At 37.7% G+C, this 25432-nt stretch overlaps 2 protein-coding genes across 2 annotated transcripts; both read left to right on the plus strand.

Moving 5' to 3' along the window:
- Window positions 1-14483: 14483 nt before the first annotated feature.
- On the plus strand, window positions 14484-16298 carry LOC140887106 (uncharacterized). The gene has a single exon (XM_073294149.1). The coding sequence runs from the start codon at window positions 14556-14558 to the stop codon at window positions 15996-15998; it is 1443 nt and encodes a 480-aa protein (XP_073150250.1). The 5' UTR covers window positions 14484-14555; the 3' UTR covers window positions 15999-16298.
- A 164-nt stretch (window positions 16299-16462) lies between these two features.
- Window positions 16463-24134, plus strand: LOC140887105 (B3 domain-containing transcription repressor VAL2-like). The gene is made up of 13 exons (XM_073294148.1): window positions 16463-16664; window positions 16788-16908; window positions 18822-18903; window positions 18979-19080; window positions 19617-20185; window positions 20309-20405; window positions 20643-20817; window positions 21019-21098; window positions 21234-21629; window positions 21732-21781; window positions 22567-22680; window positions 22794-22861; window positions 23200-24134. The coding sequence occupies exons 2-13, from the start codon at window positions 16796-16798 to the stop codon at window positions 23898-23900; spliced, it is 2547 nt and encodes an 848-aa protein (XP_073150249.1). The 5' UTR covers window positions 16463-16664; window positions 16788-16795; the 3' UTR covers window positions 23901-24134.
- Window positions 24135-25432: the final 1298 nt, after the last annotated feature.

Here is a 25432-nt window from a genome sequence, read left to right on the forward strand (position 1 = left end):
TGTGATTTAAGGGAACTCGATACAAACCATCTCGAGTTGTAATCCCAATCAAATAGTAGTCCACTTTTACCTTCGTATTTTTCGTCTGTTCTGAATTCTTCAACCTCAAAACATGCACATCAATCTTTGTTCAACTCATTCCTTTCAGAATCGAGTCGAAATCATCAGCACATCTTCAATCAAATCATTTCAAACCTCAAGCGAACTTCCTCGGTTCACAATTCGACTTCTTGAGTTGCTTGAGCTCGTAGCATGTCTGAAATATAAAGATTGCATCTAACAAAATCAGTATACAATCCCAAGATCATTAGCTCAATCATAGACTATCAGTATGGTTTCAAAACATAACCAATCATCGTAGCGATTGACAATCGGGAATCGTTACGGTATCGAATTCATTTCTACTTTCAACTCCATTCTTACGGATTTTCATATCCGTTCATTGTCATTCAACTCTTCAAACTAACAGCTATTATCATAAACATATCAAAGAATATCTTATCTCAAAAATCATCTATCAAACTTGTCTCAAAACACGAATCGACGGCGTAGCGATTAAAAATCGGTAACCGACGACATATCGAAACCATTTTCAATTTCAATTATGGTTCCTCATCAACATATCAGCAACATAACATCATATTCTCAGCATATCAGAAGCATACATTCGAAATACATGCTGTAAAAACTCATTGGAATTCATACGGCATCAAATAACTGATTCGACATCGATACGGAACTACATAATTCAATAGAAAGCCATATTCATGCTCAACATCTGATCTCTGCAATATTTCAATCTTCAAACCATACCGAAGTAATCAGAAACTTACATCAAATCGAAGTACTCGTCGCAAGGATTCCAGAACATCTTTCGGAATCGAAATCGGACGAACGGATCAAAAGTTACGGCGATTTGAAACAATCGAATTCAAAAGACAAAAGAAGAGGTTTCGACCTCAGTTCTCAAATTCCTGATTCTATTCTGAACATAACACGTTTCATTCTGATAATTATGCTTAAAATCAGATAGCTATTGCATAAATTGCAATTTAGTCCCTGAAGTCTTCAGTAATTGCAATTCAGTCCTCGGCCGTCGTTTTAATTCAATTTCAATCCAAAATAATTTAAGAATATTAGAATTTAAATCAAAACTCTAAATATTCCGAAATTAAATATACTCGGATTAAAATAAATTAAATTCGGATTAATTAAATAATCCCGACCGTTTGCACTTCAGCCCTTCAAATGTCAATATGTGCAAATCAGTCCCTGATCGAGTCATATCTTCCAAATTCATCTTCTTTAATTTCCAAAACATGGAATTAAATCTTCAATTCCATAAATATTCAAATCGAATATTTATTCTTTTAATTTAAGAATTCTCGGAATTTAATTCTCAAAATTCGTAAATTCTCAAATTAAATATTTTTAGCTCGGAAATTAAATCTATCATTTCCATAACTTCTCAAATCAATATTAGCCCATAATATGGAATTTAATTCTCAAATCCCATAATTAATAATTTAATATTTTCGGGCCTTACATATTTTGTACTTTCAAACTCTTAGCGTCAGCATACTATTTTCATCAGAACATCTGTGGTAGTGTTTTCTCTGCAAAGACACAAAAGACACATGATTGCAATATATCATGTGACACGTGATTATTCCCAACTATTCCTTACTCTTGCTGAGTTTTTTTTTGCGCTCCATCTCATTAATTAGTGACATGTCAATGTTAAAACAATCATGAATACTAAGTTTAGTCCATTTTTCAACCCTCCATCATCAAAAAAAATTTTCTCTTCGTTTGTTAATTCCTCTGTTTAACGATTATACTTTTCCTAATTAAATAATATCTACACGAGTGACATTTTGTCCTTTACCATTGTTACGCAACAAAATTTCGGAAATTACCTTTCTAATCAATTTATGTTTAGCCGGCAATTGCGCTCCTTTGAAAAAAGAAAAATACGGCGGGAGTTATTGGTTCAAATCCAATAGTAGGTAGGACTTATTAGATACCGAAGTAAATGGTATCTAATAAGTTTTTTGACCCACCCTCCCTAAATATTGATTTTGTATTTCATTTTTTAATTCCGTTGTATCAAAATTGGATTCTGCTTGATTGGATTCACTCGACTCTTTGTTTTATGATGCCTGCAATAATTTCTACACGACTGCCATAAAAACAACTAATGAAATGTCTTGTCCAAACTGTACAAATATACCAACTGAGATCATTCCGAGGTTTATTATTAATTCTACTTCCAAATTATTTTTCATAAATCGTTATATCCACAAATGATGATACACTTATTTAATGCATTCTCAGGTATAAACTTAATGTTTTGATTGAAGATGGAACTGGGGTTGCAAGAGTGACTATGTTTGGTAAAACTGTCACATTATTCATTGGTATTCCTGTTGAAAACTACATACAAAATTGTGATCAGGTAAGATCAACAAATTAGTGATCATTAGGAAACTAAAATATTTCTTTCATCTCATATCATTTACAACCATATGATCTAATATAATAAATCTCACATGCATTGCAGCAAAACAGTGACATTATCAGCTATCACAAAGAAATCCACAAGTTTCTGCTCAAGTTAGACCACAATGTGAAAAATTATGAAGACAAGGTTTCGATAATTGTTGAGAGCATCCAAAAACCACATTCTAAAAGAAAAGAGATCATTGAACAAATGAAAGACAAAGTATGCTGACAATGTAAGACCAAACATATCCGCATCCACATTTTCAAAGACAAAGATTCCCAAGGAAAGCGAAACACATCACACTACAATGAACTTACAAGATGACTAGATTCTTGGAGAATATACAAAACGCATCAAGACACGTGCTGCACATAACAAAATAAAAAACAATGTTTCAAAAAGGGGGAAAAATAGAAACGTTGTCAGATTATCCTATCAACATTTGATTAACTGCTTTTATAACCGACTTTGTTTCGCTATTTTACGATTACTACCTCGTTTTTTGCACTGAATTAGACATTTAATCGAGTAATTATTTTATTGTCAAATATATTAGTTACAAGTTTTTCCTTTTATGACATTCACAAGAATATATTATTCTGCTCCATCAATTTACAACATATTTTCGAATCTTTTGCTTTAACAATAAAACATAAAATAATATTTTCACAAAAAATAAATATATGTGTGTTCTACATAATCATTGTGCATTTTTACGTGCAACGCACGTGCCACTTACCTAGTTTAAACAAATAAGCTAACTAGTTAAAATCATTTAAAAGAATAAACTAAACAATTAAAAATTATTTAAAAGAATAAACTAAACTATTAAAAATTAAAATTAAAATAATTTAAGTTTGCAAGCTTAAACATTTAAAATATTTAAAACAATTTAAATTGCACAATAAAATCATTTAAACAAATAAACTTAAACAAATAAAAACATTAGTTAAATAGTTAGTAGAATAAAATCACTGAATAAATAATAAAAATATTTATTAACACATAACTCACATAAAGAATTTAAATCAAATAAACTTAAAAATAATAATCCTAATATTTATTAAATTTAATGCAAGCTATTTAGTAGATTGGATTTTAGGCGTCACAGAGGAAGCTCAAGTTGAGGAGGGAGGCTAGACAGAAACCCAGTCTTGAAGGAAAAGGGGAATAGGAGTTGAAAAAAGAAATATTTTTCCTTCAACCCCTTCAAGGAAGAAGGGATGTCATTAAGAAAACGGCTGTTTAGGTGAGCAGCCAGGGAAAAAGCCCCTTCATTAAACCGACAGGTAAAGAAATAGTAGAAGATGAGGAGGGGTGATGGCGAGATTGTTCATTTTAAACAGAATATAGGAAGAGGCCATAATCCGGAAAGAATTAGGGTGAAATTGATTAATGGGTACCTTAAAAAAGTTAGCAATTTCTTAATATAAGGGGGGAATGGGGAAACGGAGACCGCTACCGATTTGGTCCCAGAAAAAATATAACAGCCTTTTGGAGGAGTGTCGGGGGTGCTCCCCTCTCATGGGCGTAAGAGGGAATAAAAAAAGGGGATTTCCCCTGATCGTCGGAGTTCCGCCGCCGCCGCCTCTTTAGACATAGTACTGGGGAGAGAGGTGAACCAGCCCAAAGCAGGAGACTTGGAAGGGGAAGGAGGAATTGAAGAGAGAGGTTTAGGTTTGCAGACTTTCTTCTTACCTTATTCTTTTGGATGGGAAGAAGAAGCAACAGTGAGATGGATTGCAGAGTGATTTTTGGGGATTTGGGGGAGAGGAATGGTGGAGACGGAGCGAGTATCACTCGAGCTTCCGCTCACCTCCTCTTCTCTAGGCGAACCTTTGGCATTCGCACCAGAGGTGGAAGATGTACCTGAAGACATGGAGGAAGGGGAACTTACAGAAGATTAGAGGCAAAACAAGGATGGCAAAGATGAAAGAGTGGGTGCCCAGTGAGCCAACTTGTGGCTATGGGCTTTGATGACTCTTTGTACAAACGATCTTTTGTTTAATACAATTTACACTTTTATTAATGGCAATGACTTTATCTTTCTTCATATTGTTATATTGTGATATACTATTGTTGTTTTGATAAAGACCTTGAATATACTATAGTGTATGTAAGATGTGGTAGAACATGGGGATGTCTATCATGAAATACATCTTATAGTCACTGTATATTCTAAACTGTTCCTAGTCGATTGAGCCGTCCGAGAATAAGGATAAGGATCGCTCGAGTTTGAGACTAGCATTTGCGATGCGGAGTACCACGTTTCATTGGTAAGGAACATGGAGATGTTCGAAGCATGCAAATGGATATTCATAGGATGAATAATCGAACTACCCTATCCGGACTTTCCAAGTGGTTATCACTTATCGAGTGGATAAAGTCCGCGGTTTTGGTTGTACACCATTAGTCCTTACTACTTGAAACATCATGGAGACTCTATATGCTAGTACTGTGCTTTGACTCGTTTACCGACTCTATGGGGGTCATCAGGTGTCGGGATTGGGTACAGTTACAACACATATAGGAGTCGATGCATTGTTGTCAAGGATTCACCACATACTTGCGAGTGTGGATATCCTATGCGATCTGAGGAGATATTAGTGTGACAAATCTCTGGCCAGAGTACTTGATGTGATTTAAGAAATGGTTTCTTAGTAGCACATGCGATGTCACTAATTTGATCTTCAAGATGTATTGCATAGTTATCGAATCTTGAGCGACTCTCGATATACCAATGGTTGTTGATTCGATCGGGATATATGGATGAAGGGACCGTACTGTACGCTAACCAAAATCTACTGGTTCTTGTAGGCACTATCAGTGATACCTAGGGAATCATGGGGCGATGTTGCTAGGCGCTTTACCATGATTCGTTGGGCAAGTCGGAAATCGTTGTTCCGAGTCACAAGGAGTTGTGAGCCCACGGCTAGCTGTATCCCTGAACCATTGAGGGTCACACAGTGTAATGGAGTTTTAATCCCCGTTGAGATAGTTAAATTTAAAGAGTTAAATTTAATGAATAAAGAAGTTGGACTTCTTAAATAAGAGTAAGGGAGTAGGATTTCCTAAAATGACATAGGGATGTACATTTTTGGAAACCACTGAATTCGGATTCAGGAAAATTTATCTTGACTTTAAAATGTGCAGAAATGGTTTCTGTGCACATTGGTAAAATCGGTTTATCAATCGGAGTCACGATGAATTTTATATTAATTTCTGAACATGCGGGCTTTGCTTGTCGGGCCTCAACTTATGACTAATGGGCCATAAGGTGTTAGTGGCCTGCATTATAAATAAGTTATTGCAGTACAGAAATTACACACAACAGGTCATAATTTGAGAGAAAAAAATCGAAAACCCTAGTCTCCCTCTCTCAGTATTCGGCCGCCCCTCCCTTCTCTGCGTGAGAAAATTTCGGTCTGTGATTTTGAATCGCAGTCAGGAATAACGAATCAGATTCGTTTAATCTCTTCGCAGAAAACTTCTGACAGATTTTCTAGTGCAATCTGTCAGAGGGATTTAAACCTCATTCGTGGACCTGATTGAAGGAGTTCATCAGTTCCTGGGAGATACAAGAAGCGCAGAGAAATCTGTGTGGTGTCCAATAATCTCGCTTCGAGATTGAAGGTAAAATTTAATAATTGTTATTTAATTTTACACACACTTATAATTTAATCGTTGAACGGTTGATACCCACACTATGGAATTGTTCCATAATAAAATTTTAAACTTCCGCTGCACCGGGTATCAATCGTGATTGATCTGAACGCCAGTTTTCCAACAGTGGTATCAGAGCCAGGTTGCTCAGATCAAACGATTAAATTAATCGATTGTACAAAAATTTTTGAGTCTCGGTTTTTGAAACAAAATAAATATTTTTAAATAAAAAAAAAAATTTTTCGGGGCAAAACCCGGGCAGCGATTGGATCGCTGCCCGGTGGGGCAGCAATTGTTGCTGCCCCGGGCGGCGCACGGCGCCGCCCACGGCGGCGCACGGCGTCGCCCAGGGGGCGGCGCGCAGCGCCGCCAGGGCAGCGCTCGGCGCTGCCCAGGGCGGCGCCCAGGGCAGCAACTGTTGCTGCCCTAAAGGGGCAGCCGGGCTGCCCCGGCCCGTGCCCACGGGTGCGGGCCGGCCCGGGAGTGTCCCGGGCGGCCCGCGGGAAAAATTAAATTTTTATTTTAAAATTAATTTTAATGTGTTAAAATTTTATTTTTGGTCCGGTCAAAAATTGTTTTTGATTGGTTCACGAGATTTCGGATCGAATTGTTCGAGTCCGTAAACTTTAAAATTGATTTTTGGATAAATTTGAATTTTTGGAAAATTTTAATATTTTATCCTTAAATTGAATTTTGAAATCAATTATTTTTGGTACAATTGATGATAAGATTTGATCTTATGAATATATTAAGTAAAATATGATTTTATCTATAAAATTGGATTTTGTAGATAAAATATGATTTTATTTGATAAAGAGATAAAATATGATTTTATATGTAAAATGAGATTTTATATATAAAATACGATTTTATCCTGTTTAAATTTGAAATGCCACTGCATGTTATCCAATAAATTAATTTTGAATTAAATATTATTGGATAAGGATGATCGATTGCCATGACCAATTTTGTAGGTGTATGTTAGGAATTTACATTTGTTTTTATTGTTGTTGGTTTTATTAATGGGCCTGGTTTATGGCCCGATATGAATGTCATATGTAATAAAAGTGGGCTTGGTTTATGGCCCGTTCCCACCCCTAAAAATGTATCCCCTGCTTGTCATTGTTATTTATTGTAAATACATTAGATTTAGTGGGAGATCAAGATTTGAAGATGGTGGGCCCAGCAGACAATAAAGACGAAGAAATGTAAATTGGAAGCTAATGTAATAGGATTGCATTGCATACTGCATATTACCTAGGATTGGACTAAGACTCGTGATTGGCAACCACGGGTCAATTAGAAATGGAATCGATCATCCTATATAATATATGATATTATGATTGTATGCATGTTTTAGACATAATTGCGTGAATCCGGAAAGCATGCAATAATTTGAAAAATTGATGAGACAAATTTTTATAATTAAAAATCCCTCATTTTAAATATGATTTAAAATTGATATCAAGATAAATAAAGGAAATTTAAATTTGTTTAAATATTCCTACCTTCCATCAACGGTCAATGTATGAGATGCTACCCGCGGATACGGTCCGGCTCATATTATTGGGGGGGCCCGTTCGTCGGAAAGCTGTACATTGGATCGACAAATGTTGTAAGTTGGGTGGAACTCCCATGGGATCGGCTCATATTATTGGGGGATCCACATGGCGACCGTCCATCACAACTTAATATTGATGGGTCATCTTGACATGTCACTATAAACGGCGTCATATTATTGGGCCCTTATTGGACATGAGGTAAATACATGGGGGTTGCTTTGGAAGCAATTGGGCTCTACCTTTTGAGAATTATGGTTGGCTGATATTATTCGGGACCATAAGTTTGTCAATTGGACTCCATGTTCTCACTAAGGAAAAGTTTCCCGTTTTCACTAGAGGGTAGTGAAATCGTTAAAATAGTGGGAGTGAGATTCATAAAATTAAATTCGCCTATTTTATGTCTTAGTAAATTGCTTAAACAATCATCGATAATTGTCTGTTTCATCTCAGTAATCCACATGTTTCTATTCTCCAACAAAACAAACTTATTGGCGCAAACAATACAGAATGATTCCATAAGTTAAGATTGTCCTAAGTTCGGAAAAGATTTTCTAAAGTGTTAGAAAAGGCTTCTCCGAAAACAGCCCCGGCTGATGTAACTGCCGAAAGGTTGTCCGAACTAGAGAAATGGTTGGACCATGATCTCAAGGCCAAATGTTACATGCAAAATTGGACAAGTCTAAACAAGTTTGCCATCATTGCAAGAAACCCGGTCATTGGAAACGTAACTGCAAGGAATACCTCAAGCAGTTGCGAACTGCAAAGGGTATGTTTTACATTAAAATGTTTTTCTTAATACTACTTCTTGGGTATTGGATACCAGATGTAGATCTCATATTTGCAATGAGTTGCAAATGATGACAAGAAGTAATAGGCTAAGGATGGGTGAGACCCAGTCAAGGCTCGGGAATGGTTCCAGAGATAAATCCAAAGCTATAGGAGACATTTTTGCAGAACGGTTTTAAGTTATTTTTAAGAGATGTTTTATTTGTTCCGGATTTAATTAAAAACATTATTTCTGTTTCTATGCTAGATAGAGATGGTTATTCTTGCAATTTTGTGAATGGGATTTGCAATATTTACAAGAATGAATGTTTGATTGGAAATGGACAACTTGAAAACGATCTATACAACTTAAAACTAAAAGACGTTCCAATAAATTATGTTGATAAACCGGCGACAACAAACAAAAGGAAAATCGATAGTCAAAACCCGGCAAACCTTTGGCACGCTAGACTAGGTCATATTTCCTCAAGGAGGATGAACAAGCTAGTGGGAGAGGACATGTTTGATATGTCTGATATTAACTCTCTACCTACTTGTGAATCCTGCCTAAAAGGGAAAATGACTAAATCTCCTTTTAAGGGGAAACCTGAGCGTAGTCAAAATCTGTTGGATTTGATCCATACAGATGTTTGTGGTCCATTTAGAGTTGGGACTCAACATGGCCACACCTACTTCATTACCTTTACTGATGATTATTCAAGGTATGGGTATTTATATTTAATGAAATATAAGTATGAAGCATTTGAAAAGTTCAAAGAATTCAAGGCTGAAGTAGAAAACAAGCTAGGTAAAAGTATTAAAGCACTTCGATCGGATCGAGGTGGAGAATACTTAAGTACCGAGTTTTTAGACTATCTAAAAGAGAATGGGATTCTCTCTCAGTGGACTCCTCCTATGACACCACAGCTGAATGGTGTATCGGAGCGTCGTAATCGAACTTTGTTGGACATGGTTCGATCCATGATGAGCTTCACTGAGCTTCCACCTTCGTTTTGGGGCTATGCGCTTGAAACGGCGGTATTGTTGTTGAACAACGTCCACACTAAAGCAGTGGACAAAACACCATACGAGTTATGGAATGGCAAAGCTCCTAAGTATTTGTACTTGAGGATTTGGGGATGTCCTGCTTACGTGAAGCGGACAGTGGGAGATAAGTTGGATAGTCGATCCAGCTTATGTTATTTTGTAGGGTATCCGAAGAATTCAATCGGATATTATTTCTATTATCCTGCTGAAACAAAGGTGTTTGTTTCTAGGAATGCCACCTTCTTGGAGAAGGAGTTCTTATTGGATAAGAGAGGCGAGATGATGGAACTCGAAGAAGTTCGAGAAGAACCCGAAATACAAAATAACGATCCTACGCCTCAGGAACCATTACCGGACACGCCTGAACCTAGAAGATCCGAGAGGACTTCTAGACCTCCTGTTCGATATGGTCTTCTTCTTGAAGGGGATCAAGATGAACCCGACATTGGATGTGATCCAAGAAACTTCAAGGAAGCAATTTCTGATGCGGATTCAAATTTATGGCTTGAAGCTATGCAGTCTGAATTGGATTCGATGCATACAAACCAAGTTTGGTCTTTAGTAGATCCTCCTGATGGAATTGTTCCAATAGGGTGTAAATGGATCTACAAGAGAAAGCTTGGGCCTGATGGTAAGGTATTGACCTACAAGGCACGATTGGTGGCAAAAGGTTATACTCAAAGACAAGGAGTTGACTATGATGAAACCTTTTCACCAGTTGCAATGTTCAAGTCCATAAGAATCCTTATTGCCATAGCTGCATGGTATGACTATGAGATATGGCAAATTGATGTGAAGACTGCTTTTCTTAATGGAGACATTAAGGAAGAAATCTATATGAAGCAGCCAGAGGGGTTCACATCCATGGGAAGCGAGCATAAGGTATGCAAGCTTCAGAGATCAATTTATGGTCTAAAACAAGCATCAAGAAGTTGGAACCAGAAATTTGATGAAACAATAAAAGATTTTGGTTTCATCAAGAACCCGGAGGAATCGTGCGTGTACAAGAAAATAGTTAAGGATGCTGTGGCATTCTTAGTACTTTATGTTGATGACATCCTACTCATTGGGAATGATGTAGGGATGTTGCAGTCAACAAAGATATGGTTATCAGGTAGATTCTCGATGAAGGATTTGGGTGAGGCATCCTACATTCTTGGGATACAGATCTATAGAGATAGATCTAAGAGAATGATAGGACTCACTCAATCAACCTACATCGACACCATATTGAAACGGTTTTCAATGGATGGGTCCAAGAGAGGACATCTACCCATGTGTCATGGAGTTTCTTTATCCAAGTCTATGTGTCCCAAGACTGATGCAGAGATAGAGAATATGACACATGTACCATATGCGTCAGCTATTGGTAGTATCATGTATGGGATGATATCTACCAGACCGGATGTAGCATTTGCTCTGAGTGTCACGAGCAGATATCAAGCTAATCCCGGTCAAATGCATTGGAAAGCCGTGAAGGACATTCTTAAGTACTTACGAAGGACTAAGAATATGTTCATGGTATATGGAGGACGAGATCTGAAATTGGAAGGCTATACCGACTCTAGCTTCCAAAGTGACGTGGATGACTCGAAGTCAACCTCTGGATTTGTGTTCATGCTCAATGGCGGTGCTGTCTCTTGGAAGAGTTCCAAGCAGGACACCACAGCGGATTCCACCACTGAGGCTGAATACATTGCAGCATCAGCTGCTGCTAAAGAGGCCGTTTGGATGAGGAAGTTCGTCCAAGAGTTGGGCGTCATTCCTGAATTTGTTGGTCCAGTCCCGGTGTACTGTGACAACACGGGTGCCGTTGCTCAAGCAAAGGAACCAAGGTCTCATCAAAGATCCAAACACGTACTGAGGAAATACCACATCATCCGGGAGATTGTGGAAAGAGGAGACATCACTGTCGAACGAGTGGCCTCTGCAGACAATATCGCTGATCCGCTTACTAAGCCCTTGCCAGGACCATTGTTTGACAAACATCGCGAAGCAATGGGTCTACGTAGTATGACTAGTTGGCTATAGGGCAAGTGGGAGATTGAAAGAGTGGGTGCCCAGTGAGCCAACTTGTGGCTATGGGCTTTGATGACTTTTTGTACAAACGATCTTTTGTTTAATACAATTTACACTTTTATTAATGGCAATGACTTTATCTTTCTTCATATTGTTATATTGTGATATACTATTGTTGTTTTGATAAAGACCTTGAATATACTATAGTGTATGTAAGATGTGGTAGAACATGGGGATGTCTATCATGAAATACATCTTATAGTCACTGTATATTCTAAACTGTTCCTAGTCGATTGAGCCGTCCGAGAATAAGGATAAGGATCGCTCGAGTTTGAGACTAGCATTTGCGATGCGGAGTACCACGTTTCATTGGTAAGGAACATGGAGATGTTCGAAGCATGCAAATGGATATTCATAGGATGAATAATCGAACTACCCTATCCGGACTTTCCAAGTGGTTATCACTTATCGAGTGGATAAAGTCCGCGGTTTTGGTTGTACACCATTAGTCCTTACTACTTGAAACATCATGGAGACTCTATATGCTAGTACTGTGCTTTGACTCGTTTACCGACTCTATGGGGGTCATCAGGTGTCGGGATTGGGTACAGTTACAACACATATAGGAGTCGATGCATTGTTGTCAAGGATTCACCACATACTTGCGAGTGTGGATATCCTATGCGATCTGAGGAGATATTAGTGTGACAAATCTCTGGCCAGAGTACTTGATGTGATTTAAGAAATGGTTTCTTAGTAGCACATGCGATGTCACTAATTTGATCTTCAAGATGTATTGCATAGTTATCGAATCTTGAGCGACTCTCGATATACCAATGGTTGTTGATTCGATCGGGATATATGGATGAAGGGACCGTACTGTACGCTAACCAAAATCTACTGGTTCTTGTAGGCACTATCAGTGATACCTAGGGAATCATGGGGCGATGTTGCTAGGCGCTTTACCATGATTCGTTGGGCAAGTCGGAAATCGTTGTTCCGAGTCACAAGGAGTTGTGAGCCCACGGCTAGCTGTATCCCTGAACCATTGAGGGTCACACAGTGTAATGGAGTTTTAATCCCCGTTGAGATAGTTAAATTTAAAGAGTTAAATTTAATGAATAAAGAAGTTGGACTTCTTAAATAAGAGTAAGGGAGTAGGATTTCCTAAAATGACATAGGGATGTACATTTTTGGAAACCACTGAATTCAGATTCAGGAAAATTTATCTTGACTTTAAAATGTGCAGAAATGGTTTCTGTGCACATTGGTAAAATCGGTTTATCAATCGGAGTCACGATGAATTTTATATTAATTTCTGAACATGCGGGCTTTGCTTGTCGGGCCTCAACTTATGACTAATGGGCCCTAAGGTGTTAGTGGCCTGCATTATAAATAAGTTATTGCAGTACAGAAATTACACACAACAGGTCATAATTTGAGAGAAAAAAAATCGAAAACCCTAGTCTCCCTCTCTCAGTATTCGGCCGCCCCTCCCTTCTCTGCGTGAGAAAATTTCGGTCTGTGATTTTGAATCGCAGTCAGGAATAACGAATCAGATTCGTTTAATCTCTTCGCAGAAAACTTCTGACAGATTTTCTAGTGCAATCTGTCAGAGGGATTTAAACCTCATTCGTGGACCTGATTGAAGGAGTTCATCAGTTCCTGGGAGATACAAGAAGCGCAGAGAAATCTGTGTGGTGTCCAATAATCTCGCTTCGAGATTGAAGGTAAAATTTAATAATTGTTATTTAATTTTACACACACTTATAATTTAATCGTTGAACGGTTGATACCCACACTATGAAATTGTTCCATAATAAAATTTTAAACTTCCGCTGCACCGGGTATCAATCGTGATTGATCTGAACGCCAGTTTTCCAACAAAAGACGGGATGCTGAATGCTCTGGAGAAGGGGCCGGGGTGCTGAATATTCGCGAAGAAGAAGATAGTGAAGGAGAAGAGTGAGTAAGTTGAGAATTATATAACTTAAAACTTTGAATAATCTGGGTCGTATAATTCAAAATAAATGGTGAAGATGTACAAAGCGTGTTCAAATAAATGAAGAAAACTTGACAAGCTTCTGACACATGCACACTAAAGAGACGGTTAGGGCTAACGTCAGACTTGGGCTATGCTCCGGGATCATGACTAGGGGTGCCACGTGTATATTAATTAGGAAATCTTTTCGGGACAACAAAACAGGTACTAGCCCAACTATTTTGGGAGGTGTGGTTATACCCCAGTAAGGTAACCCAGGTGACTTCCATGACCGGGAAGTCTTGAGGACCCGGGTGACCTTAAGGGCCCGGGTAATCACTAGAGCCCGGGTAAAACATGAGGACAGGGCATTCAGGAGAAAGGGTTCAAAGATTGGAAAGGCAAAAAAATCCGGCAGGACAGTAGAACTCGAGTTTTATATTTTCCAAGGCTAAGAAGAGGCCACGTCTGTCTTACATTCGTTGACTTCTATTACGGGCAAATTCGTCAGTAATTACGTTACAACGGTATAGGTTTGTATAGATATTGCGTAAAACATCTAGTCATATTTAATGATGTCCCATCGCATTTATGATCATCATGTAAGCCCATACTGTGTAATCATTAAACAACCCAGTCTGTCGAGTATAAATACAAGCTCCTGGGCCTGATCGAGGTACGTTCATTATCACCTATCACATATCTCGCGCACACACTCATTCTCTCAAATTTCTAAGCCCATTCCTTGCATCTTATTTTGACTTAAGCATCGAAGTGGTGACGCCGAAAGGCTTCTCACTTATGAGTTTTCTTGCTTTCTGGAGTGTAGATTTCCTCTTCAAGAAGACGAGGGAACTCATTGTTTAACCGCCTGGGTTTTCACCCACCACCCGAAAATCCATTTTATCTTCGCATCACAACCAAACGAGGGATTGTCCCATTTTAAAAGACGTTATTTTACCTAATCTAAGCTACCAGCCGGAGCGTAACTAACTAATGTTATGAGAGATCCATGATGAGCATTCTTTCCTCTTATTCTTCTTCGCTATTCTGCCCCTCGTCCACTCCATTCTCTTCGCTCAATGCCCGTCTCCGTCTCATCAACAATCGAACATACACACACCAATTCTTTGCCTCTGATTTTTATGCCTGTAAATGCGCAAGGGAATTGCCAGTCCACGATTTTCTTGATACTCTTCCTTCTTCACGAACTGTCGAAATTTTCAAGAAAAATGGAGGATTGTCAATTACAACCATAACCGACTTTAATGAGATTCTGGTGTCTTTTATTGCATCGGATAAGTTTGAAATGGCACTGAAACTGATATCCCAGCTACCATCTTTAGGTTTAGCTCAGGATAATTGGACATATTCAATATTGGTATGCTTTTATTGTCAGCTTAAGAAACCGATGGAGGCCAAACATTTTCTGGAGTGCATGTTGGAGAATGGGTTTGAGCCCACTATCGCTACTTTCACTACTTTGATAAATTCATTTTGTAAAATCGGAAGATTGCAAGATGCCTTGCAAGTGTTCGACGTTATGTCCAGAATCGGTTGTCAGCCCACAATCAATACGTACAATTGCTTATTGAAAGGGTTGTGCTATGTTGGGAAAGTAGAAGAAGCTTATGACTTGCTCACGGACGTCAAAAGATCTTCTTTAAGACCGGATATTTATACCTACACTGCAGTGATGAATGGTTTGTGTAAAGTGGGCAGGTCAAATGAGGCATTAGAGTTGCTAGATGAAGCTGTACAAATGGACTTGACTCCCAGTGTGGTTACTTTCAACACTTTGTTAAATGGCTTCTTCAAAGAGGGAAGGCCTTTAAGTGGTATTGGCTTGTTGAAGCGAATGAAGGAGATAAATTGCAGGCCGGACTACATAAGCTATAGTACACTGTTCCATGGATTGATCAAATGGGGAAAGGTTAGAGCAGCTTTGGGGGTCTATAAGGAAATGGTTGAAATTGGTTTTAGAGCCGATGAAAGGATGATGAACACCTTGTTGAGAGGGGTTTGCAGATGTTCTCGGGAAGAGCGAGAGCTGGTGAAACATGTGTCTGATTTGTTTGATGACATGAGGAAAGGCCAATACACCATCTATCCTTGTGCTTATGATCTGGTGGTAGAATCCTTGAGCAATGGAAAGGAGTTGGACAAAGCTTTCATGGTTTTGAATGAGATGGTCATGATCGGACACTCTCCTAGGACATTCACCTTGGGCGTTGTCACTCGATCACTTTGTGGTACAGGATATGTTGACATGGCATTACTGGTTTTGATGCTGCTGCACAAGCCTTGTGCAAATCACTATGATGTAGTGATTAGTGAGTTGAATCGACAAGGTCGCTCTCTACATGCTTCTTGTGTTTATGGTTCGGCATTGAAAAGAGGGGTGGTGCCTAAAAGGAAACCGGCAATGAAACCTTGGCCCACAAAGTGTACATGAACCTACTGCCTGCTGGGATTATTATTGTTAATTCCTTTTCCCTTTTCTAATCTGTAGCTTTTAAGCCAACTTTCAACAATGAAGTCGATTGCATGCCAAAGACGACGTGGTCGTGACGAATGTGGGACGTCAGTTGCAATTAATTAAGAAATAAAACCAACAAAGAAAGCAACGTAATGATATGATGATTGCTTCAAAACCAAACATAAAAGCGAGCGTGCACCAAACACTAACAGCACTTGACAATTCTGGGAAGAGTAGTGCCCAGTGGGCGCCACCATTCCAATCTCACCTTCATCAATGATGATAATATATCAATAATACTATATATTTCATTTAATTATTTTTATGTTTATATCAATTTTGATATTTAAATCAAGAATTTAGTATACACAGGTATGTATATATATATATATATATATATATTATATAACATTGATAAAAGCAGTATGTACTGTACGGAGTGTATCTAATTGTTCCCCCCACAAATTTGCCTCTCTCTGCTCCATCAACCTTTTCTTCACCCATCCAGTCTCCGGTTTGTTCTACTTCTCCGCTACATCTCCTTTTGAAACGCCGCTGCCTCTGCCACTCTCCGGCGTCCAAAAGTTCTACTTCCAACACAAAAGTCGCGCAAAATGATTTCTTTTTCGCTGTTATAAGTTGGTGAGTTCCTACTTCACCTGTTTCTTTTCATTTATACCATGTACATGTGTTTGTACTTAAATTTTTTTGTTTGCTTATTTGGTGACGTACTCATTCTTGCATTCTTTCTTCGCCTCTTTCAAGTGTGGAAAATGGAGGATAGGGTGTGCATGAATGGGGCCTGTGCTTCGTCAAACTCGCTGGTGTGGAAAAAGGGTTGGCCTTTGCGATCTGGTGAATTGGCAACACTCTGTGATAATTGTGGGTATGAACTTAATGGTCTCTCTCTTGAATATTTGAACTTCTTTTTCAGCTTACACATATCACCACCGTTTCATTGTTTTTTAGCAATTGATTGGATGCATATATACTTCATTTATATATAATTTTTTGGATGTTTTGGGTTGCTCAAAAGCAACATTTTATAAAAAGAATCAATGATATCTTCCTTTATTTTTTTTTTTTGAATCATCTTCACTCCACTGATAACTGATAAGCTGAAGAAATTTTGCATATCTATTGGTTTCATCAAACCATAATTTGTAGCTAAGAATAAATGCAATGATGCAGAAACTGGGAAAGGAGAAAAGTGTAGAACAAACGCAAGTGATGAAAAATAATTTTCACTCATTTTTTGGATAATTAATTAAAACCACTAAAAGTCTGACATCAATCTTCATTAAATGCAGTTCCCAAAGAGAAAACAAAGCTAATCAATTAACAATATTGATTGAATTTTCAAATTTAAAAATTTCAACTTTCATGTTTGAAATGAACTAGAAAATAACAAAAAATCATATCAAGTTATGAAAAAATTTCCTTAACCATACTTTAAATTTGGTTTTTAAAAATTAATTAATCATACCATTGGACATAATATCTATGTCATATTATAAGTTCAATTTGTGTTTGTGAATAACTTCAACAATGTATATTTTCCGTGCGTGTCTGTCTTTATGAACATGGACTTTAGAGTTACAAAATAGCCCTTAGTATCCACCCTCTTATACATTGTGTTGGATACAATGTCCGAATGTCTATTTTGATTTTATTTTCAAATGCTTACCAGCCAAATTCAAACTTTATCCGTTGTTTCACATTCAAGGCGTATCCAACACTATGTATGGCCATATTTGAGTATCTACATACAGTTGATTGCAATTCAATACTCCTCCTTGCTACTCTTGTCGCAAACTCCAATCTTTACTCCATTCTGATGTAATCTATTAAATAATGTCCACTTGTGAATTCTTTTCAATCATACAAATATCCTTACTCTTTGTTGCAAACCACTTGGAGTCATTTGCAGCTCTTTTGTACCCAGTAGTTGAAGGCTAGAATACAAGTTATGGCTATATCTTTAGTGATTTAATAAACAACATGCTACTATTGTGAAAGGTGTTCTTCATTGACCACAAACATCTTTATGAACCAGTTGCAATTTTTCTGTTGACGGTCATATATTTCATTTTGTAAATGGCAAACTGGATTGCTTGCTCTGCTGATGGATTTCAGAATGCACGCATTTGTTCAATGTTTGATAAATTCTGAACAACTAACGTGGCACAACCATTTGTGACTAAACTTAGATTTACCTTCCAATTTGGGTAATGAACACGAGTTACTTTGTTGCCAATTCAGAGATAAACACTTTAAAATGCAAAAAGGATTTCTTCCATCTACATAATAAGTTTCGAACTTCTATCTTTAAAATAACCGAGTAATCCTTCTCGAGTTGTCCAACTAAGCTTCTGAGGAATTTTTTGTTGTAAAGCAAGTTGTAACAAACAAATATTCCTCTTGTTGATATTCCTTTGAAAACTACATCTGGCACTATGGAGTGACTACAAGCTTTGGCCTTTGATATATTTCCGCTTGTCTCATGATAATTTTTTTATCTGAGTCATCTTCTGATCATCAGTTAATGGTTGATGTTAAACATTTCAAACCAAAACCCCAGGATGTGGTACCATTTTGTTCAGTTAGACAAAGCATAGTTTGTAGCTAAGAACAAAACCTTGATGCCACAATCCACAATGATGTGGAAAGGAAAATATTGCAGAACAAATACAAGTGTTATTAAATGAAAGCCACCTAGTAGAGTTGCATTTTCAATTCTATAGTAGCATTATGAAACTTGATAGACTCATTCTGCACTATTGCATGGGTTGATCACAGGGATGCCTATAAACAGTTAATCTTCTGTGAAATGTTCCACTCAGAGGACACTGGTTGGCGAGAGTGCAGTATGTGTGGGAAGGTGAGCTGGTGGATTGCTTGGGTGACACTCCTATTTATTTTTTATTGATAAAAGTTATCTGTTTTGCATTGGCAGCGTCTTCATTGTGGATGCATTGCTTCTAATTCTTTACTGGAAGTACTTGACACCGGTGGTGTAAATTGCATCGGCTGCACCAAGAGTTCCAAGCTTCCTTGTGTAAGATTAATATCTGAATGCTTAAAATGTGAACACTGTATGTTGGATGCTGTATCCTTTAACGTTTTTCTGATGCACCTGACAACTCTCTTTTTATTCAATATTTTATTTTTGGAATGTCTATTCAATGGGGGCCATATGTATTGTCTCAAAATAAAATCTTAAACTAAAACCATTTTCTCTACAATAGTTGGAATATTAAGCAGATCGGAGGTACTTGATACTGATTCATTTTTTAATCTCTTTGGATATATTTTCTCTTACTTTTTTACTATGGTTGGTCTTTTAAAATGCCGTAAGAAATCAAAGTATTCATAAATTCCTTCCTTTTGGTGGTTTATTATTATTTTTGGGTTCTGCTGAGGAAAAAAATGATTTTTGAATTATCATTTACAAAGTCTAGTATTTGGTTAGTTTGTACTTTGTATTATGCGGATGAAATAATGATAAAACTCAACTGCTTAACTATGTGAAGTTTTTAAAGTTCCTTCTATACAAATCTGCGTAATCTCTGATTCATCCAAAGCTTTATGCAGACACCGTGTCAAGAAAAACCTAAAGCATTTGCCCTTTCCTCTGCTGGTATTAATCAACACATGGACAAGATACCATCTGGACATTCTGATGAAGATGACAAAAACTTCTGCTTAGAGCAGCCCCCATCCCAAAATGTTGAGACAACTCCTCTGAAACCGGAAGAATATTTTCCTCGTCCTGGAGAAATAGGGCATGAAGCATTACCAAGTTTTAATATATCATCTGCTGACCCACCAAAAGATTTTGAAGCATTGCAAGAATGTATGATTCAGACAGACTTGAGTATTGGCTTGTCTGCTTCATCGAACTCAAATCTATTACCTCGGTTGATTGCTGAAGAAAGGGAGTTCTGCACCTCAATTACTCCCTTGAAGCAGGCGTGTAAGCTTTTCCATCTCTCACCCAGCCTCCCAACTTCTGTTTTTGCTGCAGGACTAGAAAAAAACTCCAGCAATATTTCACAACTACGTGTGGCAAGACCACCGGTGGAAGGACGAGTTAAGAATCAATTGCTTCCTCGTTATTGGCCTCGAATAACAGATCTGGAGCTGCAGCAAATTTCTGGAGAGTATCCTTAGAGATCAAAAGTTTTACTGGAGACCAATTCTTTAAAACAGTTCTATTAAGCTTAATGAAACAACAGACATCTTCTTAAGCTGTCCATTTCCTTAAGTTTTTACTCATTTTCAAGCTCAAATTCTACCATTGTTCCATTATTTGAAAAGGTTTTAAGTGCCAGTGATGCTGGTCGAATTGGCCGTCTGGTTCTTCCTAAAGCCTGTGCTGAAGTAAGTTAGTTATTTAATGTTTCAATGTTACATTATTATGTCAAGGGGCAATGATCAGAGTAAATTCATTTGTGCTTTTGATTATATAGTTATCATCTCAGAACCCCACAAAGGGAAAAGAAAACGACAAAAGGGAAAATTGAGAAAACTAAAAAGAGAGATCAAAGAATCATTGTATCTGTTTTTTTTTTTTTTATTGTTTTATCTGTTATCGATTAAGTTTTATGTTTTGTTCAGGCATATTTTCCACTAATATCTCAGCCAGAGGGGCTTCCTCTGAGAATCCAGGATGTGAAGGGCAATGAATGGGTATTCCAATTCCGATTTTGGCCAAATAATAATAGCAGAATGTATGTTTTAGAAGGTGTGACTCCTTGCATCCAGTCAATGCAATTACAAGCTGGAGATACAGGTATTGTTAAAAGTAAATCAATTGCGTTTGAAACACATTTAAATTTTGTATCTTATCATTACATGCCACTAGTAGATTTACGTTGTGTAGATCAATTTTGTGGTCCTGAAATTTGTGAATACATCTATTTCTCTCATTAGTTATGGTCACAGTTAAAATTACTTCTACTTTTTTTCATCTCATTGTGGTATGTCCTTTCAGTAACCTTCAGTCGGATGGAGCCAGAAGGAAAACTTTTGATGGGGTTCCGGAAAGCATCAAACAATATTCTTGCACAGCAGGTAGCTAGCTATCTATATTTCTTCATCTCGGGTAATACTGAGTAATAAAATCACGAAAGTTCCATCTTTTAACTGAATATGATGGTGATTGTCATGGAATTGATATTTTGAAATATGTGATGTTAAACCTAGCAGGATTCATATATATCGCCAATGAATAGGGGCCCTTTTCAAAGTGATCCTCCTTTAACAGCTGCTGAAAATCTAAACCTAATGAGTGGCTATTCTGGCCATCTCTGCTCACTGAAAGGAAGCAAGAACTCTTCAGTGGCTATGTTGTCAACACATGTCTACAATACCGAGAATAATGAATCCAAGTTGAGAGAGAATCTGCTGTCCCAGACATTGCTGCTTCCTGAGCGCAAAAGAAACAGAAATATTGGGTTGAAGAGTAAGAGGTTACTAATTGATGGCCATGATGCAATGGAGTTAAAACTATCATGGGAAGAGGTACAGGATATGCTGCGTCCACCACCTACTGTGAAGCCTAGCACGATCACGGTTGAGGACCATGAATTTGAAGAATTTGAAGTAAGAATATTCGTTACACCTTCTGAATTTCAAGATATCAAGTCATCATTGTTGAGAATCTCAGGTTTTTTATACTGATGCAGCAATGCTAACTATCTGCAGGAACCACCTGTTTTTGGGAAGAGGAGTATTTTTATTGTTCGTGTATCCGGGTAAGATGTTTTCGATATCTGTGTGTATGTGTCCTTTTTTTCTCTCTCTTTTTTTGGCAGACATGTTGCAACACTGTTTCATGAACTCCAAGAGTTTGGACAAGTTTGATCCCATTAAATACTAGAGTAACTGTAGCAATGTAAGGACGAAGGTGTTGTAATAGCTACTTGACATGGATTTGTACCATGATAACATATTGGGTCCATCAAACAAAAACTATCAAGAGTAATTTTCTCATGCAATTCATTACGAACAAAAAGTTGAAAGAGGTATTATTTTTTGCACTGAAGGCTCACAGTCTTTGGAGCCCCTGTAAGTGCATAACAGCCAAAATTTTATTATATTCCATGCATGCCTAAGTCAAATTTTGCTACTTCTTATGTATGATGTTCACCTGTAATTTTATTCTCTAAAGTAAAAAGTTTCTTCCAAAGGTTTCCTTAATTCCATTTAGACATGTCCACCAATCTGTACTTCACGTCATAATTATGTGTGGCTATGAAGTACAATTATAACCCATATAACCAACTGTTATGGTGGATGTGCCCATTGATTAATGTTTTTATTCACAAAGTGGGTGGCATCATATTTTATCTAGCCATTATTTATGATGGACAATTTATTGGATTAGAACTCAAGCAGTTCGGCATGCTGAACTACAGTTTTAATTAAGTTACTTGGTTTAATTCATGGACATGCCTACATGTATAGTTTTACAATTTTTTAATATTTAAAATCGTAATTGGTTTTTCTGTGGGTCTAAAGATTTAAATGATCTATCCAGGGAGCAGGAGCAGTGGGCTCAGTGTGATAGCTGCTTTAAATGGAGAAAACTGCCTGTTGATTTCCTCCTCTCTTCCAAATGGAAATGTCAGGACAATGTCCAAGATCTGACCAGGTTGGTTGGGTTTTCTGATCTTTATTTAACAGAAATTAGGAAGGCTTTAATTTTTTGGCTGCGATAATCAGAAATTTATGACGGAATACTTCGTTTTTTTTTTGGGGGGTCAGATGCTCATGTTCTGCACCAGATGAATTAGGCTTCAGGGAACTTGAAAGTCTTCTCAGAATGAACAAGGGTACCGTATTTATGTCCATGACCTTAAACAAAGTAACAGGCTGATTTTGAGATGCTATATTATCTTTCCTCTTTTTCCCCAAGAATATTAGAAGAGAGGAGGGATGGGTAATGGCTTCTGTATTGTTCACAAGCACTAATGTAATTGATACATGTGTTAATGCACAACACCCTCTTTGATTCTCTGGCCTTTTGGCCTCTCACTGAAGTTGCTTGTTGAGTGCATGTACACATGCTTGTATTTAAGTTCTGCAAGAAAAACTGTGCGAGGTATATTGTCAATTTTATTTGGTTTACTGAAAATTTCTCACAAACCAAAATAATTATTCGGTCATGTAGAGTTCAAAAAACAAAGGATTGCAGCAAGCCTGAAATCACTGCAGGCAGATGCATCCGAGGACCTGGGGGCTCTAGCTAATGCAGCAGGTGTTGATGGTGATAGCGAGCCAACTTATGTTGCAGCAACTACCACAAAACATCCTAGGCATCGTCCAGGGTGCTCATGCATTGTGTGCATACAGCCTCCTAGCGGGAAAGGTAAACACAAGCCCACATGCGTTTGCAATGTTTGCTTGACAGTCAAACGACGCTTCAAGACCTTGATGATGCGCAAGAAGAAGCGCCAGTCAGAGCGTGAAGCAGAAATTGCTCAGAGGAATCAGTTTGCGTCTGCTGATTATAAGGACGAAGTAGAGGTTGATAGCATCCCTAGTCAGGTGATATCTCAAGTTGGTAATGGAAGATCAGAAAGTGAACCACTTTTCAGTTGCCAGAGTGATGGTCAATCTCAAGAATATGCAGAAATTCTGAAGGGAGGAGGATTGGACTTGAATTGCTGTCCAGGCCAAGAACATACAGCAGCACCATCCCGCATCAGCATGATGAGTTTGCTTCACGAAGCAAGCTTGCCTTTGGACACATACCTGAGACAGAATGGTCTTACGAGGTTGGTGAACTCAGAGCAACAAGCAATTTCACCTGGGGACACCGCACTGGAAGACCATGGTCTTTCCACTACTCTTCAAGAGCATGAGGAATGAAGAGAAAGCAACTCATCCGGACATTCCCTTGCCTTGATTCAAGGTTTATTCATTTTTCCAGCATCTCCAGGTGTGTTAATTGTACGGTTTCACCTTAAATATTTTCTCGTCATACAATTTTTGTTCAAGTATTGTGTCCAAAAGGCGTATAAGCAGAACCAACTCCAATCGACGGTTGTATGTTAAACTAAAACAGTGTGTCCTGCCCAAAATTCAAATTATGATTCGGAATTAAGTGAGATCGATGGAAGATTGTTGTTGGAACTAACGATTCCAACGTAAATTACCATCAAATAACAACAGTGAAGGCCAAAACGAACTTTAAAGTTGTAATAAGATAAATGCAACCTTTCCTCAAAAAAGTATTTAAATAAATAAATGCAACCTAAAAAAGAAATAAGGTTGCGTTTGGTAAGGAGAATCTGAAATATATGGATTTCGATTATAGTTTTACGGTTAAAAATGAAATATTTTAAATTCATATCTTAATTTCAAATCATTGAAACGATTAGTGGGGGAACTTGAAATTTATGCATTCTAATTAACATGAAATATTATATAAATATGAAAACTGTGGATTTAAAGTTAATGATCTTATTTTTTTAAATAACAAATTTACATTTGATTATATTTAAAAGTCATCAACCCAAATACAACCTAAAGGATGAGCAGTAGTTCAGAAACACTGAAGCCACTACAAAAAATTTTTGGATTTAGTCACGGCTAAAATGTGGCTAAATATTGAATTATTTTAGCCACGGTTTTTGAATCTATGGCTAGCTAAATGCACCGTGGCTAGAGTTAACCACCACATTTCTACCGACGGTTCAACAAATTTAGCCACGGTTTTAATAAAAAAGAGGGGCTAATAAGCCACAATTTTGGTAAAACTGTGACTATTAGCCAAGTTTTTAGGATTTATGAATTTCAGCAATACAATTTGCAATTGATTAATGTTTGCACGAATAATAGATTATACATTATTAGACTAATTAAATAATAATCATTTACAACTAAAATGGTTCAGAACAGTGTATGCAAGTGCTTCCAAAGCATTATATATACATACAAATCACATAATTGTTTAACCAATTATCATATTCAAGGTTGAGTCTCATCATCATCATCGTACTCATCGTCGTCTCTAGTCATGAGCGGGCCCATGTGGAATGATGATGTACGTCTTTGTGATGATATTCCAGCCATGAAAACCCTCTCCCTTGGTGTACCTCTACTCGTCGGTAAACCCCTCCCTGCCGATGAACTTCGACTCGCTTCCATGTTCCCTTGTGAGGGCGTGCGTGTATGTGGTGAGGCAACCCGAGCAGCACGCGATGATCCTCGTGGGTGAAGAATTGCCGCTGCCTGATGATGCACGACCAAGTAAGAGACGAACAGAATCCTCTAATGAGGACATACCTGTCCTCAATGCCGCGCACTCTCGGGTTGCTTCTAGTGTCCTCTCGTCTGCTTCTTTGGCCCTTTGAGTAGCTGCTCGTGCATCATCCCATGACTGACGTGCCTCCTCACGT

This window comes from Henckelia pumila, chromosome 3 (assembly GCF_033568475.1).
Source record: "Henckelia pumila isolate YLH828 chromosome 3, ASM3356847v2, whole genome shotgun sequence".
NCBI lineage: Eukaryota > Viridiplantae > Streptophyta > Magnoliopsida > Lamiales > Gesneriaceae > Henckelia > Henckelia pumila.

What these genes read in the sequence shown, in the direction of transcription:
- LOC140887105 (XM_073294148.1), top strand. Translation starts at nt 16,796, where the DNA reads ATGGAGGATAGGGTGTGCATGAATGGGGCCTGTGCTTCGTCAAACTCG. An exon ending in AGAGTTCCAAGCTTCCTTGT is followed by an intron (nt 19,081 to 19,616) that starts GTAAGATTAATA and finishes AGCTTTATGCAG; the next exon opens with ACACCGTGTCAAGAAAAACC. An exon ending in AATGTCCAAGATCTGACCAG is followed by an intron (nt 22,681 to 22,793) that starts GTTGGTTGGGTT and finishes TTGGGGGGTCAG; the next exon opens with ATGCTCATGTTCTGCACCAG.
- LOC140887106 (XM_073294149.1), top strand. Translation starts at nt 14,556, where the DNA reads ATGATGAGCATTCTTTCCTCTTATTCTTCTTCGCTATTCTGCCCCTCG.